The 14,598-nt window shown below is 48.5% G+C and overlaps 4 protein-coding genes across 5 annotated transcripts; 3 read left to right on the forward strand and 1 right to left on the reverse strand.

Annotated features, from left to right (window-relative positions):
* Positions 1-386: 386 nt before the first annotated feature.
* On the reverse strand, positions 387-1,357 carry LOC111072693 (peptidyl-prolyl cis-trans isomerase-like). The gene is made up of 2 exons (XM_022364704.2): positions 1,038-1,357; positions 387-969 (listed from the first exon to the last, which is right to left on the reverse strand). Exons 1-2 carry the CDS (start codon positions 1,039-1,041, stop codon positions 401-403), a joined length of 573 nt encoding a protein of 190 aa, XP_022220396.2. The 5' UTR covers positions 1,042-1,357; the 3' UTR covers positions 387-400.
* A 1,432-nt stretch (positions 1,358-2,789) lies between these two features.
* Positions 2,790-4,048, forward strand: LOC111072687 (ketohexokinase). The gene is given in 2 exon segments (XM_022364697.2): positions 2,790-3,206; positions 3,208-4,048. Coding segments are annotated over 2 exon segments (987 nt in total). The 5' UTR covers positions 2,790-2,975; the 3' UTR covers positions 3,964-4,048.
* A 4,557-nt stretch (positions 4,049-8,605) lies between these two features.
* LOC111072691 lies at positions 8,606-9,453 on the forward strand. The gene is made up of 2 exons (XM_022364702.2): positions 8,606-8,744; positions 8,815-9,453. The coding sequence occupies exons 1-2, from the start codon at positions 8,647-8,649 to the stop codon at positions 9,371-9,373; spliced, it is 657 nt and encodes a 218-aa protein (XP_022220394.2). The 5' UTR covers positions 8,606-8,646; the 3' UTR covers positions 9,374-9,453.
* A 405-nt stretch (positions 9,454-9,858) lies between these two features.
* On the forward strand, positions 9,859-10,718 carry LOC111072696. Of its 2 annotated transcripts, none has more exons than XM_041593667.1 (4): positions 9,859-10,042; positions 10,188-10,306; positions 10,365-10,477; positions 10,530-10,718. In XM_041593667.1, the coding sequence occupies exons 1-4, from the start codon at positions 9,937-9,939 to the stop codon at positions 10,678-10,680; spliced, it is 489 nt and encodes a 162-aa protein (XP_041449601.1). In that variant the 5' UTR covers positions 9,859-9,936; the 3' UTR covers positions 10,681-10,718. The 2 variants fall into 2 exon arrangements, with proteins under 2 accessions (XP_041449601.1, XP_022220399.1); XM_022364707.2 differs by having other exon boundaries at positions 9,865-10,042; positions 10,365-10,446; positions 10,506-10,698.
* Positions 10,719-14,598: the final 3,880 nt, after the last annotated feature.

Consider the following 14,598-nt stretch of genomic DNA (forward strand, 5'->3'; position numbering starts at 1 on the left):
GTCCTGGAAACGCTCACCATCTCCCCCATCGCCATCGCCATCTCGGCCGTGGCCCATTCCCCCCGGCTACATAAATGTATATCTATTAGCATTTATCTTGGTCTTGGACCCGGCCAAGCTCCGTCTGACTCCAGAATTAATCATGTGGCAATTATGCTGTGGCAACAGTCCCCCCCCGCCACATCGACTGAATACATAAATACAGATATTTTCACTGGCCAAATTCCTCCGCCCTGGGGCCAGCCTGCGGCATACTTCGCAATGGTCCGACGCGTCTGTGAGAATATCAAATAAATCAAAGAGCACAAAGTGCGCCTCGATCGACCCGAAAATCGCATTGTTCCAGCAACAATGGATAGCAACGAGCTTTAAATATTTACAGCATAATGCGTGAGGGCGCTTATTTTATTGGCTTGTACATGGATAGGTCGTCTGGGTCGGTTACGCCTTCGCGCGGCTCGATATCGCCGCAGTTTGCAATCACAATTCTGCGCGAGGTTTTGCCACTTCTAGAGCCAAAGTCCTCTATTTTCTCCACCACATCCATGCCCACCTCCACCCGGCCGAACACAACGTTCTTGCCGTCCATCCAAGGCGTCGGCCCGGTGGTTATCAGGAACTTGGAGTTGTTCGTATGCGACCCGGCACTCGCCATCGAGAGCACACCCGCTCCCGTGTGCTGCAGCCGGAAGTTCTCGTCGCCGAATTGTTCGCCGTATATGGAGCGGCCGCCAGTGCCGTTCTGGTCGTTAATGTCGCCGCCCTGTACCATGATCGTGGGTATTATGCGATGGAATACCGAACCCTGGTAGCCGTAGCCCTTCTCGCCCGTGCACAGGGCACGAAAGTTCTCGGCGGTCTTTGGCACCACATCCGCACGCAGCAGCATCACAATGCGTCCGAGCTGCTCCTCGCCAGCGCATACGTCAAAGAAGACACGTGGCAGCTGGAATTCCAGGCTGTATTTATCTAGAATTAACCTGAGCTGTTGCAGAAGCCTTCGGAAGAGACGGAATAAATGCTGTGCGCGTACGAACCCATTCTTAGCTGCAGACTAAAGAGATCCGTAGAGAATAGAGATTGCGCTTTCCTTTCCAGAATATTTTCACTTATTTTTGTACTTTTGAGGCAGTCTGGCCACACTCGTGCTGCCAACACATTGCAATAGTTTTACCCCAAAACATGCTGTGTACACACTTCATTGAATAGAGTAGAAATCGTACACTCCGGCATTCATTCATAAATAAATAAAACTCAGTTTCGAGTTCTTCATGGGCAATATTCTGGGAATCGACTATCGCTGATCAATTAAAGAGACTTTCGCTTTGGAAAGTTCTGATTTGTGACGCAACAGTGAGAAATATTCCATGAAGTTTTCCAACACTAATCGTAAAATCAGCTGTGCGATTGAATTCTGTGCCAGTTCCCTCTTTTAATTGCAATAAAATGGGAATCAGTTGGAGAAGAAAAGCCACAAATAAATAATTGCTAAAGGGCCAAAGTGTCAGCCGATAATTGAATAGGCAGTTCTGCTCAAACGCTCCCAGGCAGCCTCCACAGCCTTCTCGGAAATCGGCTCCGTGCCCACCTCGGACACAGCCACTGAGGCGGTCTCGTTGACTTGTTCAGCCGGCTTCGGTATCTGGATGGGTCGGTTCAGGTACTTGCGGCAGAGGCGCTGCTCGTTCGAGAGGTACTCATCCTCCGAGGACCCTTCGCTGTCCGCAACGGGCACAGGAAAGAGCTTCAGCGGACTGATCTGAAGGTTGGCAATGTCGTCGAAGCCGATGCTGGCGATCTTGTGGCTGGCCACGAGATTGGCAAAGTCCACGGCATCGGGCAGGCGGCGCCTGCGCACGAAGGTCGCGTAGATGAAGGCGGCCGTGAAGCATTCGCCATCGCCCATCTTGTCCACCATCTTCTTTGGCGTGTAGGCGGGCAGCTCGAAGAAGTTGCCCTGGGCGTCCAGGCACACGGCTCCCTGGCCGCCCCACGGGCAGATGATGCACGGCCGGCGCGTGTGTATGGACCGGGGCGTCCGCAGGGCGCTGTTCAACCGCTCGCAGGCGATGTGCGCCGAGCTCCAGCCCACCTGCAGGGCCAGCAGTCTGCCGAACACCACATAGTCGCACAGGCTGAGCAGGTCCAAGTTGTCCTCGAGGGCGTCGTACACCAGCAGCGACACCACAATGCGGTCCTCCTCCGCCCGCCCATTGTTGTGGTCGAGGACGCGGCGCATCATCAGGACAGTCTCCCGCACATGGCGCGCCTCGAAGTGCACCCAGCCGTAGAGGGAGAGATCCAGACCGGCAAACTCCTTGGCCGTCACATACGGAAACGGCCGGCTGCAGCGCAGCATTGTGCTCGTGCCCGTGCTGCGCTCCCGAATGATTGTCGAGAAGGTCGGACTCTCGTCCGTCCAGGAGCAGTGGCTTATGTCAATATCCCTGCGCCGCAGATCGTCCACCATCATGCGGAACGAACCGAGCTTGCTCAGCACCCCGAAGAGCTCCACACGGGCGCCCAGCAGCCGCAGGGCTGTGCACACATTGGAGGTCCTGCCATGGCGCTGCATGAAGGCGCTCAGGCTGCGCATCCGCTCGCCCTTCTCCGGGAACCGCTCCACATTCGTCACGTAGGCAATCTCCGTGCAGCCGACACACAGCACGGCCTTCATCAAGCTGGGCGCACAAAAATGGCTCATTCTGAATTCGAATTTCGAATAATTTCGATATAATTTTGATGGTTTCCAAAGTCAAACTGAAAAGGAAAGTATAGCCGAAGTATGTGGCGGATCTTTCAGCAATTGGCAGCGGAATCTCTGCTTGGGTTAGCGCCAGAAAAGCACAAAAGAGGCAGCCACGGATCGGCCGAGAGACGAGACGAGACGACACCCAAGTAAGTCTCATCAATGTGAAAACTATTCTGCTTGTGGCAATTTCTATTCGAATTCGAATCAAAATTTGCTTTTGGAGATGTCTAAAAAGGGCAGCAAACTGAGCTGGGCCGCGGGCAAGAAGACTGTGCTGTGCACCGGCACCGCTGCCATGGACTACATGTCGGTGGTGAGGCAGTTTCCCGCGCAGGAGGAGGCCCTGCAGGTGGACCTGCATGCGCAGTGCTCGCGTGGCTACTGGCAGCGTTGCGGCAACGCGTCCAACAACTGCACAGTACTGCGGCAATTGGGCGTCAAGTGCGAGTTCCTTTGGGATGCTGAGCAGCCTGAAAATGTTCCGCATACTGGCGGACGATATGCGGGCACGCGGCATCATCATTGACAACTGCCCGACCTGCGACCAGGAGCCGCCCTTCTCCTCGGTCATTCTGGCCAAGTCCACGAAGACGCGCAACATCATCAGCTGCAGCAGGGCGTTTCCCTATGTCTCGATCGAGGACTTTCGCAAGCTGGCTCTGAGCACCTACGGTTGGATGCACATGCGGAGCATTTGCTTCGAGACCACCCTGGCCATGATGCAGCATGTGGCGGCCTTCAATGTCGGCCGTTCGGACAAGATCGTCGTCTCGATGGAGTTCAGCAAGCAACTGGAGGAGATGTGGCCCCTGGTCGACTACTGCGACTACGTGATATGTTCGAGGAAGCTCGCCCGCGAGCAGGGCTGGCCAACGCCCGAGATCGCCTGCACCAGAATTGACGAGAAGCTGCGCACCCGCTGGGGCCTCAACCTGAAGCGTCCGATTGTGGTCTTTCAGTGGGCAGAACTGGGCGCCGCCATTCTGGAGGAGTCGGGAAAATTCAGTCTGGCGCCAGCGTACAAGCCACGAAAAATGGTGGACACACTGGGCGCGGGCGACACCTTCACGGCGGCCTTCATCTATGCCGTTTACATACGGGAACGATCTGTGCCCGTGGCGGTGGACTTTGCCAATCGCATGGCCAGCCACAAGTGCACCAAGAGGGGCTTTGAGCACATTGCCGATATTCTGATAGCCCCAGTCATATAAGCAGCCTCGTTTTGTGATCCCCTGCCATTGGTTTCAGCTGATCCGTTTCCATATAAAAATCTCATTTAAATTAACATTTTCTTTGAGCAGTTTCCACTACAAAGAGGGCAGAGCCATTAATGCGTTGAAATGTGTTCATAAAAACAAAGCAGATACTGTCAAAAGCCCGTAGTTAGTCGTGTAGAATGGATTCGAAACCCTTGGGAGCGGCATTATCGCCATCTTGACCCTTTTCTCGTGGTTCCGTTCCCTTATTTCTGTGTTGATTTTGTTTTGTTTTGTTTTGTTTTGTTGCTGAACAGTGAAATTGAAAAGGGATTTTTAATTCAGCCTGAGTGGTCGCTGGCAGCTTTTGCCGTAATATAAATGATAGGCAGAAGGCACCGCCGATAAGAGAGACAAAGCCTGGCCAAAAGGGGCAACACAGCGGCTGTTGCCTGGCTGAAAGTTTTGCATTGAACAAATGTCAATTTATTTCACATAAATTTAACGATTTTCGTTTATTTGCTCCGTTTCGGGGTCAGGCGGCTAAGGGATCCATCCAGGATCCATAAATTGTGGCCGAAATGCAAAGTGAAAATAATGAAAATGGTTTCACGGGCAGAGGTATGCTGGTTGGGCGGTTGGGCGGTTGGGGGATGGCCAGGTTGTCGCAAAACCTTAAACCGTTAAAGCCGGCCATTTATTACGTATGCGCACCGTGTGCCAAAAGATAATAATTACCTTGCCACGACGCCACAACGCTTGGATCGGACAAGGAGAAACGGTAAGCGGTAATAAATTATCGGATATATGGATATGGCATGGATATACTCTGTTCGCAGCATCTCTGTCCGCATTTCGCTCCAATTGATTGCAAAACGCTGCCTCCCTCGGCTGGCATCCATTTTGCTTTGCTTTTGCGGAAAAGGGCTAAAAAGGGTTTTGTCCCCATTTATTTATGATGCGTCTTTCTTTTTATTCGTTTCTGCATTTCTTTTTTGCCTGACAATTTGAAATATTACCAGATTATTTAAACCAACGACAAGCAGAGGTGGACAACTGCTGCTGCTGCTCCTCCTCCTTCTCCTCCGGCAGAGTTTAGCATTTTTCCCAACATTTTAGTCGGCAACTGTTTATCGCTTCTGCTCCAACGGATTCGGATTATGCAAATTTGCTTCGGCAAAAAATAATTAATTGAAAATGGCAACAGCAACAACAACAACAATAACGTACAACATTCCGCTGGGTCGCATCCGAATTAGAGTCAAAAAAATGAAAATCGTTTTTGATTTTTTCAATTTTGTCATCACAACAAAAAAGGCACAAAACGAAAAATCGCCCAAAATAATTCATAAATATTCAAATGAAAATCCCCCTCCCACGCACGCGGCACGAAGTCAAATCGAATTATGTATATATATTTTTATACATAAAATCTCTGCACAGATGTAGGAGAAAGCGATGGGTGGTGGGCCACTGGACTGCCGTCAACTCCACTTCTGCCGCTTGATTGAAACTCATTTATCATCATAAATTAGGAGTGGGCTGGGCTGGGCTGGGGGGGCCCCAGTATAGATTCATCATGCGCCCCGCGCTGGGCGTGGTCAGCGGCCTGTAATCTGGCTCAGATTGAAAATTAATGAGGTCATCACGCTGCACGCTGCTGCGATGGCCGTGGCAGGGGGCAGCAGCCGGAGCAGGAGCAGGGGAAGTTATAAATTTCCTTCTTAAAATTCTCCCCTCCCTTTGCAACTTTTCTTTTTTTTCTATTGCCTGTTCATTTTGTGCCTTTTGTTGCTATTTTATATTCGCTTTTTATATTCACTTTGCCAGAGCACAGGATGACAATCAGCCACCCGCAGCAGCCAGCCACGAGCCACGAACCACGCATCCTGCACCCACGCACAGTTCCATCCCCCACGCTAATGATGTCCATTGGTGGGGGCGGGTGCTCCGGATCTGGCCGGTTTGTTGTCTCGAGCCTCGGTTATCGCGCGCCACTTATGCCCAGTTGTCACATCGCCCACTCCCTCCTCCTCCCCCGCTCTGCGGGCAGCGCCTGTCAGTTCCACATAAAGAAGGAAAAAGAAAAAAAAGCAGCATCCAGGTTGGCAGCAGATAAAACTTGTAGAATTTTACAGCAGAAATATTCTGTATATATTTTCGTGTATTTTGTTGGCCCTAAATGAAGCCGGAAATGAATTCAGACTTCGTTCTGCATATCCGGTTGTGGGGATTTCAGGGAGCATCTGAGAAGAGCAGCACTACAAATGATTCCATTACCAATGCGCAAATATATCCCCAACAATCAATCAGTCCAGGGGTTCATCTGCTATTAATCCATGTGGCAACTTCGCTCACTAACCTGTTTGGGATGACCCACTTTCAGCTTACATTTATTTCGTTTTGTTTCAGTTTTAAACTTTAAAGTAAATTCAACATCTTTGGATATGGATTTGCGCTCGGATTTCGCTGTTGATATTAACACTCTCTCGCTGTGCTCACGCCCTGCGACCTGCTCCTAATCCCGGGTCTCGATTGGATGGTTCTTTTCGTGCAACTCCGTCCGCTTCATTGGGCAATTACGCAAGCAAAGCTTTGATTATGCTGCTGCAGCCCGCAATTGTTTTGACATTTAATCAAAGCCAGCAGCCAGTAGCCAATAGCCAAGGAACAAAGCGGATTAGACCGACTAGAGCCCACGAATGGGGGATATTTTGGTCCTGCCGCCATGTGCCCCTGCCGTGTGCCCCCGATAAGCTCGACTGGACACTCTGGTAATTGAGTAACTTGTCCACGCTGCTGATGGCTGATGGCGGATGGCGGATGGCGGTTCAATGTCCGCTAAATGCAGCACCATCCCAAACCACTTCCTACCATCCAGTGCGCCATCTCCGTTCCGTCTCCGGTCCTCAGGGCAGATCAAAGTGCGGTCGGATGAGGATGTTGCCCGCATGGTTCTGGTCAAAAATGTTTTCATTTCCTCCCGAATGTCTGCTGTGCCATTGTGCAGAGGGCAGCAACAGCAACAGCAACCAAAATCCTTCGATTATGTCAAACAAAAAGACAGCAATTTGGGTTTAAAGAGCGACCTTGCCCCATCCCACCCCACAACGGGGAGCCGGGGAACCCTCACTATGTGGTTTTGTATGGGTCTTCAATGGTACTTCAATTTACTTGCCACATTTCCGCCAAGACAACTTTCCCAAAACTTTTCCCATTTTGGCTGCTGCTGCTGCCACTTCTGCTGCTGCCACTTCTGCTGCTGCTACTTCTGCTTCTGCTGCTGCTGTTGTCATTCCATTTCTGTTCCAATTGCTAAATCAAAAGAACGACATCCGCTTCCGCTCTGAAGCTCTCAGCTCGAGCGCGAGATTGTATCCAAAAGAGAAACTGCTCCTCCTCCCCATACTCCTACTCCTCCCACTCCAGTCGCACGCTGATTTGCGACAAGTTTGATGATTGCCCCAATATGTGTTGTGGCAGATTCGACAGTGGCAGTTGCTTGTTGCGAAACCATTTTTGCATAGTTCGCTGGAGCAAACCTAATCCCGGAAGTTCATGACAAATGCAGAGTAGAAATAAATCAGTGCAGAGCAGCAGAGCAGAAGAATTTGGAAATATATGTACAGAGGATCGCTCTGATCATTCTGGCAATTCTTCTAGGCAAAATAATACTAAGAAGAGGAAGTCTATGGAAAGGGAGTGTGGGGCGGAGTAAAAAGGGTAATGGAAACCATCGCTAAATCTACCAAAATTGAAGCTGATTGGATTTTATCCCACTCCCCGATTGCATAGAAGAATTAATAGCCCAAGTAGCTTGAAAAAGGCTTCAAATGCCAGGTGAAATGTTCTCTGGCTTAATAGCAAATTGCAGATGCAGAAAACTATTCCGAAATTAACAAAAATATTTTTTGGAAGTTCTTTTCCCAACCATTTATCGTCTTTATCTTCACGTCTCCGTGTTTCCTTTGTTAATTCGCTTAAATAAAAACCTACACACATGAGACAACTTTATTTGCCTTTGTCTCCGATTAAAATTAGTTTTAAGGGGGAATCAGTTTCCCTGGCCCCTTTGGGTCTGACAAAGTTTATCGAGTGTTCGCATGTGTAATCAAAGGTTCTCTTAGCGGTCAGAAAGCCAACAAGATATCGAGCCCTAATTTGCATGCACGATGCCAAAGCAAACCGAGCGAAACTTTTCCGCCCCCCCTCCCCCTCCACACTACTCACATAGTGACTGACTGACTGGGGCTGGCTGACTCATTTGCTTGTGGTGGCATTTGGGCCACGTGGTGTATACGTAATTAATGCCCGTTGGCTCTCGATAAACATGCGTGAAGGTACTCGTGTATCCTTTCCTACTCAAACTTCAACCTCCGCCCCGGCTTGCGCCCCTATGACCAGGAATTTGGTTATTGTTTGTAACTTCATGTAAATTGCAATAGTTTCGGGCTGTTTAAATGTTTGTTTAGGACTTCAGCTGTTGTCTGGAAATATTCTTTGACTTCTTTGCTAGTTTCAAAATTGAATATTATTATTTTATAATGGAATAATATATCGTACCGATTCTGCAGAGCAAATCGAATCCCGTAAATGTATGACAAATGCGGAACAGAAATAATTACCACAACAAATTCAATGCCAATGATGTTTGTCATCAGTCTAGTGTCCGCAGCAGTCCGGAGAGATATTCAAGAGATGAATCTACTGAAGACCCTTGTCATTCTGGCAATTCTTTGCAGCTGTCTTGGTCAGACAATGAATTCTAATAGGAAGAAGACCAAGACAACTCCAACGTAAGTTTCGACCACATGCACCTAAAAACCCTCAAACCCACACACAAATTCGTATTCGTATTCGAATTAGGGATGACGACACAAGCAGCTCGTATCCACCGTTCACGAACCAGCCCACGGAGCCGGAACCCGTGTATGCACCGGACATAAGCGACGAAGAAGTGGCTGGAATTGTGCAGGAAATTTGCACCGTTCGAACGTATAGCTGTTTTATGGGCATAGTTGCAGGGCTCCGGATGGCTTGCTTGGAATTTCTCGAGGCGCTTAACGAATGTGAGACGCCATTATACCGGATAAATTCAACCATGAGACAAGAAATTAAAGAGAAAAAGGGAAAGTGGGCCAAAATAAAGAAGATCGTCTGGGAAATGATTAAAAGCAGCAAGGCCATTGACGCTTGTGATACTCCCTTCGGCTTTATTCCGTATCCGGATTGCCTAGAGGAACTAGTGCCCCAACTCAGCCACCTGGTCAACGCCGTCAAGTCGGTCATCCCCACGGCTGTACTGGCCGTATTCGGTGAAGAACCCCCTTGCATAAAGAATGTCTTCTACAAAGTCATTTGCATGGCTCTGTTATTGCCAGGCCAAATATTCTATTGTACTATCAAGGCGATGTTCGGTCAGTGACTCACTCTACTGATAAACAAATTCAAATTGCAGCTACTATTATGCAATTAAACAAACAATATATTGCACTTTTATATTTATTTTGGTGTTGTACCTTGTACCGTGGATTTTAGTTTTGAGTTTCGTTTGTTGGGCAGGCATAAATTCGGTACAATAAAGAAATATACGTAATAATTATTAATATCGTATGACAAATAGGAATAAAAATAAATAAATAAAGCAAATAGAAAAGAATCCTAACAGCTTCAGATTAGGTGGCTGAACTGCTTGCAGGGTGAAAACCAACCAACCAACAGGCTACAGCAGCGCACTGCTTGCACCAAAGCTTCTTGTTGAATGGATGAACTGCTTGCATTGTAATTTGCTTGCTTGTTCCCACAGCTAGAAATTCAGCTAAATGGAATACCCAAGAGATTTAGATTGGATTTATTGTGAAACTATGACTCAACCTTCCATCTTTAATAATCTCTGAGTTGAAATCTGAACACGTTTGTCAGAATTCACAGTATTTCTTCCAATGTCAATATATTTGAGTTTCAAGAATTGTTTAGAGAATTCGAATCATGTGCTTTTTGGGGCCGTCGTGCAAGTGGCTCTGTAAATGCTCCAGTTTCAGAGCCAGCCTTTTCTGGGCTTGCTGGAATATCATTTTTGGACTCGTTTTAATTGGTGCATATTAATTTCGATTGAATCTGCCCTTGCAGAATAGAAGAATAGAGAATTGGAATCAGTTCTTCGAACTACCTTTCTGCAGGGGCATTTGCAAGCTGCCCTATCCTTGGACTCATCTCAACTTCCCTCTGTCTATGCTTAGATCAAGTCTTGGACTTTGTGAGGGCGCAAAAACTGGCAACCGTAATCAAAGTAATCGGCTGTGTATCCGGCGCGGGTTTCACTCTATCTGGCGCCATGCTGCTTGCTGGCATTCTGAAGGTAAATCTGATCCATTATCCAACAAGAATGGTCTCCGTTTCTCAACCTGATCCACCAGGGATCGCGATGCCTGGTCTGCGCATCCATAGTCGTCTGTGGCCTCAGTACACTCGTCATTCACTGGCTGATTGTTCCACTGGGTAAGAAGTTGCAGTGCAGTGTAAACAAATAGTAAGGAAATATATATCTGCCTCTTCAGCGCTGTACATTATATTCTCCATAGCTGTGTATACGTATCAGAAAACGGAAATGAATACGGACAGCGAATATTACGTGGACTTGGATCCAACGGTATAAACCGAGGGACAGACAAAGTTAATTATTTATATTTATATTTAAATTTAATTGTAACAATCAATTTGGGCAGCTTCTAGCAAGTGCTAGTGCCAGAATCGAAATTCTCGTCTTCTACTGATAATTTCTGTTTTTGCAGACCTGCAGCTGAGGGCTGAGACTGCTCCTTGGTGGTTACTGGCACCTCTGGGATCTTGCTGGCCAACAGGGTGTCCCTTAGAAGGCCATACAGATTGCAGGCGATATTCACACTTATGGAGAAGAGCAGAAAGCTGCCGATACCCACGAGCAATGTGGCACGATTGTAGTCACCGCCAAAGAACTCTGTGCCGTAGACCATATTGATGGCTTGGAGGTAGAGGAGTTTTGCTGATATTATGCAGCCATTGGGCTGGCGCCAGAAGGGCATTGGCCTTGTCTTTTTCCACTGGCCCAGGGCCAGTTGCAGCCACTCGTTGACGGTGTACACCACGGGCAGCTCGCGGAAGATTCCGTCGCGCACATGAAGCACACTGGGCAGACGATCCAGCGAGAAACGTGCAGCGATGGTCCCGGCATACTCCACCTGCATGCTGGCCACCTCCACCTGGCGCTCCTCCTTCCATTGCATGGCGGTGGCAAAGTTGTTCCACACCCGCTCCAACCTGGTGCAGTTCTCCACGAGGGGCATGCAGAAGACCACCATCCACTCGCCCTGCAGCAGCTGCTCCCAGCAGCCCTCGTCCAAGTGCACCACAGCGCGGCTATCGCCTGGCAATCCCGGACACTGATACGCTCCGTATCCCATCATGCAGCTCAGAAGTGCTGCCACCACAGACACCACGTGTATGGTCATCGCTTCGCTTTGTATAGATTCCTGTGACAATTTGGGTTTCCTGAACGTGTTCGATAGATTGTACTTGTGCGTGTTGTAGAGAAATGTAGATGCGAGAGTACGTCCCCAACTCAGACTAGTAGAAGCTGACTGAAAAGTCTAAGCACCCTGAATCAATTTGTAATTTACACTTTTAGAACTAAGCACTGATAGCCCCTCCAGGCGAAAGATTGCCATCGGTCATAGGGCGGAATACTCGTTGCACTCATCCATAAGCATTTTTCTTTCATCCACATATTTCTTTGCCCATACAATAAACTTCACTACCCTCCCGCCAATGGAATCTCGGTATTATGCACCACACCAATTAAATGGCTGCCTATTCCGCTGGCCATGTCTGCGTATCATATCTAATACATTTAATAGGAATTTTGGGTATTATCTAAATGGCTAAACTAACTTAAAGAAAGCAAGTTCAAAAGTTTCTCCGATTTGGGTGCACATTTGCATTAGAAGTGGACCCCAACACGTCTTCTGGTACGGCACTGATACGAATAGTCGCGGAGTTTGTTCCTTGGCCACAAAACTAAAACCACTTATCCAAAAATTTTCTAGTCGACCCGCATGGCTCAGATATCTTTCAGTAATTGCTACTTCGACGCATTTCGAATGGATTCGTCGCTGAAATCTGTTCGGTATCAGCTCTGACTTGAACTGCCCTCAAGGGGAAATGCGTTTTACAATATCAGTAGCATCAGGCAACGGCAACGGCAGCGGCAGCGGCACCGGCACTTATTCGATTATGGGTAATCGACCCTTAACTCCGCAATATTCTGCAAATGGGTCACATCGGGGTTCAACCCCTAGATAATGCCAAGTCCGGGCCACGGATACGTTGACGCTGACGATTACCTGGAACGGTTATGGCAGACAATTGCAGTCTATTGACATTTCAATTGTCTCTCATTATTGCAAGGAGCGAAGACTGCGGACTACGCATACCGAGAACACGACCCTCATTTAAATTATAAATATAAACATAAAAAAATAGAGGAAACAATGGCCGGGCCGGTGCGAGGGGGGGGGTAACACGCATGCAATGAAAGCAGCAAATTTGCATAATAATAGCAATTGCACACGCTTCAGGTATTAAACAGTTCGCCCCAGTCCAGACCCCGAGCCAGCCCATGCGAACCCCGATCCGACCCCGACCCCGATCCATCCGCAACTCGATTTGCCAAAAGTGGAAAATGAGCAAAGAGGGAAACGGAAAATGGAAAATGGAAAATGCGAGCAAACGGGAGAGCCGCGCCGAGTCAAAACAAAATGTAAAGAATCCAATTTTCACTTAATTCTCGACGATGCTAGGGTCGCCCAACCTCAACCCCAGCCCCCAGAAGATGTCTCTCCAGGACATCGGTGTCTTGTCCCATCTCGTCCTTTGCCATTCCCTTTGGTGTGTCATGGAAACCTTTCCACATTCCCCCCCCCTCCCCCCATACAACATCTCCTATCCCCTGCATGCAGCACAAAAGTAGCCGAAAATGCTGCGAGCAATTTTCATTTGGTTTGTTATTTTGTTTCAAAGTATCAATTTGTGTATCATTAAAATAATTTGATTTCCACTCGACCAACTCTCGACCCGGATGGGGTAAATGTAAGCAGACAGGGCAGGCAATCGGGGGAGGGGGACAGGGTTCCATTTCATTCCCATACCCATACCTAATTGTATTGGCATCCAGCCTGCGGGCTCAGATCCTTCCCACCAGAGGCCTCTCGACACGACCTGGGGGCTGTAATTAGGCTAGGCCCCAGCGCATAGGCCAGGCAATCAATCCAAGCGATTCGCTTGACGACAGCCCACAATCCCATATCGCATTTCGCTTATCCTGAGGCGGGCGAAATTTTCGACTAAATGAAACGAAAGCAGTCAGCTACAAAGTTACTTTTACTCAATGTAAATACACATCGACATCAACATCGACATCTTGATTCAATTATTCAATTTGAAAGTAAAGTGGATTAACAGGCAGCCTGCTCATGCGGCCGCAAACAACTTGTCAGCATTGAGGCATTCATTATGGCAATCAACCACTCAGTGGAGGATAGGAGCCGAAGCCGATGCGATGCCGATGCCAGCCAGCATGCGATAGGGATGACAGCCGGAAAGAATTTCCAGCCGTCAGCCGTCCAAGGATACAACGAAGTCAGCGTCAAGCGACAAGCGACAGCGACACAGTAAGCCGTGCCTCCTTCCTTTCCACTTCCGAGTGCATTTTGGTGGCAATTGTGCATTCAACCGCTGTGGCTGTGGCTGTGGCTGGTTCCCCGGCGCTGCATGAGGCACATGCCAGAAACTGTCATGCCATTGATGATATCCGCATGATTTAGGAGCCATTTGCGAACCAGAGCCTGAGCCAGAGCCAGAGCAGCAGCAGCGGGTAGCCTACATGCTGCATCCGCTTCCTGCATCCGCATCCGCATCTGCAATGCTAAGCATAAATAGACTCCGCCTGGACAGTGATTTGGTTTTGGAAATGAAATGAAAAAGTCTGCAGCTGATGTCTTCCTCGGGCCGACAGAGAGAGAGAGAGAGAGAGACGGGATTATATGGCAGGATTGCGACTCACTCAAGGATCTGTTAAATCGTTGCCAATGGGCTTCCGAATAGCAAGGCAGAGTTTTTCGGGGTTCCTCGCTTTTACTACCTTGACTTGTGGCTTGATTAATTGCCCCTTTTAATGTGTGCTGGAATCTGTTTTCATATTCTTCCATCACATGCAAACGGAACTCTAATTACACCCCCATAATTCTGCCTAATTTCCAACACCAATCCGGCCCCATCCCACCGCCTCCATTTACATACATATGTATGTATGATTCACGACTGGTATGGATACTCCCCCCCCCCCCCCCCTCCCCCGCCCCTTTATATGTATGTATGATTCACGACTGAGTAATGGAATAATCCAAGGATGTTGCCAGCTCCCAATTGATGCTCATCCTCTACCCGAATAGGTTCTCGTCTCGCATTCAGTGGCCTGGAAGTTATGTACTAAGTGGATCATGCAACGCGCTCCAGTGGCGACTCCTTGTGCTCCAGTGGCTCATGCGAGGATGTTTTATGTGTCACACTTCGAGCTCATTACGTTCACTTTCAAGTCGAAACTATTATCGCATCACA

Source organism: Drosophila obscura, unplaced genomic scaffold (genome assembly GCF_018151105.1).
Source record: "Drosophila obscura isolate BZ-5 IFL unplaced genomic scaffold, ASM1815110v1 contig_1, whole genome shotgun sequence".
NCBI classification, from domain to species: domain Eukaryota; kingdom Metazoa; phylum Arthropoda; class Insecta; order Diptera; family Drosophilidae; genus Drosophila; species Drosophila obscura.

Bases quoted from the DNA above. Each gene is read 5' to 3' on its own strand.
- LOC111072691 (XM_022364702.2), top strand. From the start codon at position 8,647: ATGAATCTACTGAAGACCCTTGTCATTCTGGCAATTCTTTGCAGCTGT. The intron at 8,745-8,814 runs GTAAGTTTCGAC...TATTCGAATTAG, and splicing joins AAGACCAAGACAACTCCAAC to GGATGACGACACAAGCAGCT.
- LOC111072696 (XM_041593667.1), top strand. From the start codon at position 9,937: ATGTGCTTTTTGGGGCCGTCGTGCAAGTGGCTCTGTAAATGCTCCAGT. The intron at 10,043-10,187 runs GTGCATATTAAT...GTCTATGCTTAG, and splicing joins TTTTGGACTCGTTTTAATTG to ATCAAGTCTTGGACTTTGTG. The intron at 10,307-10,364 runs GTAAATCTGATC...CTGATCCACCAG, and splicing joins TGCTTGCTGGCATTCTGAAG to GGATCGCGATGCCTGGTCTG.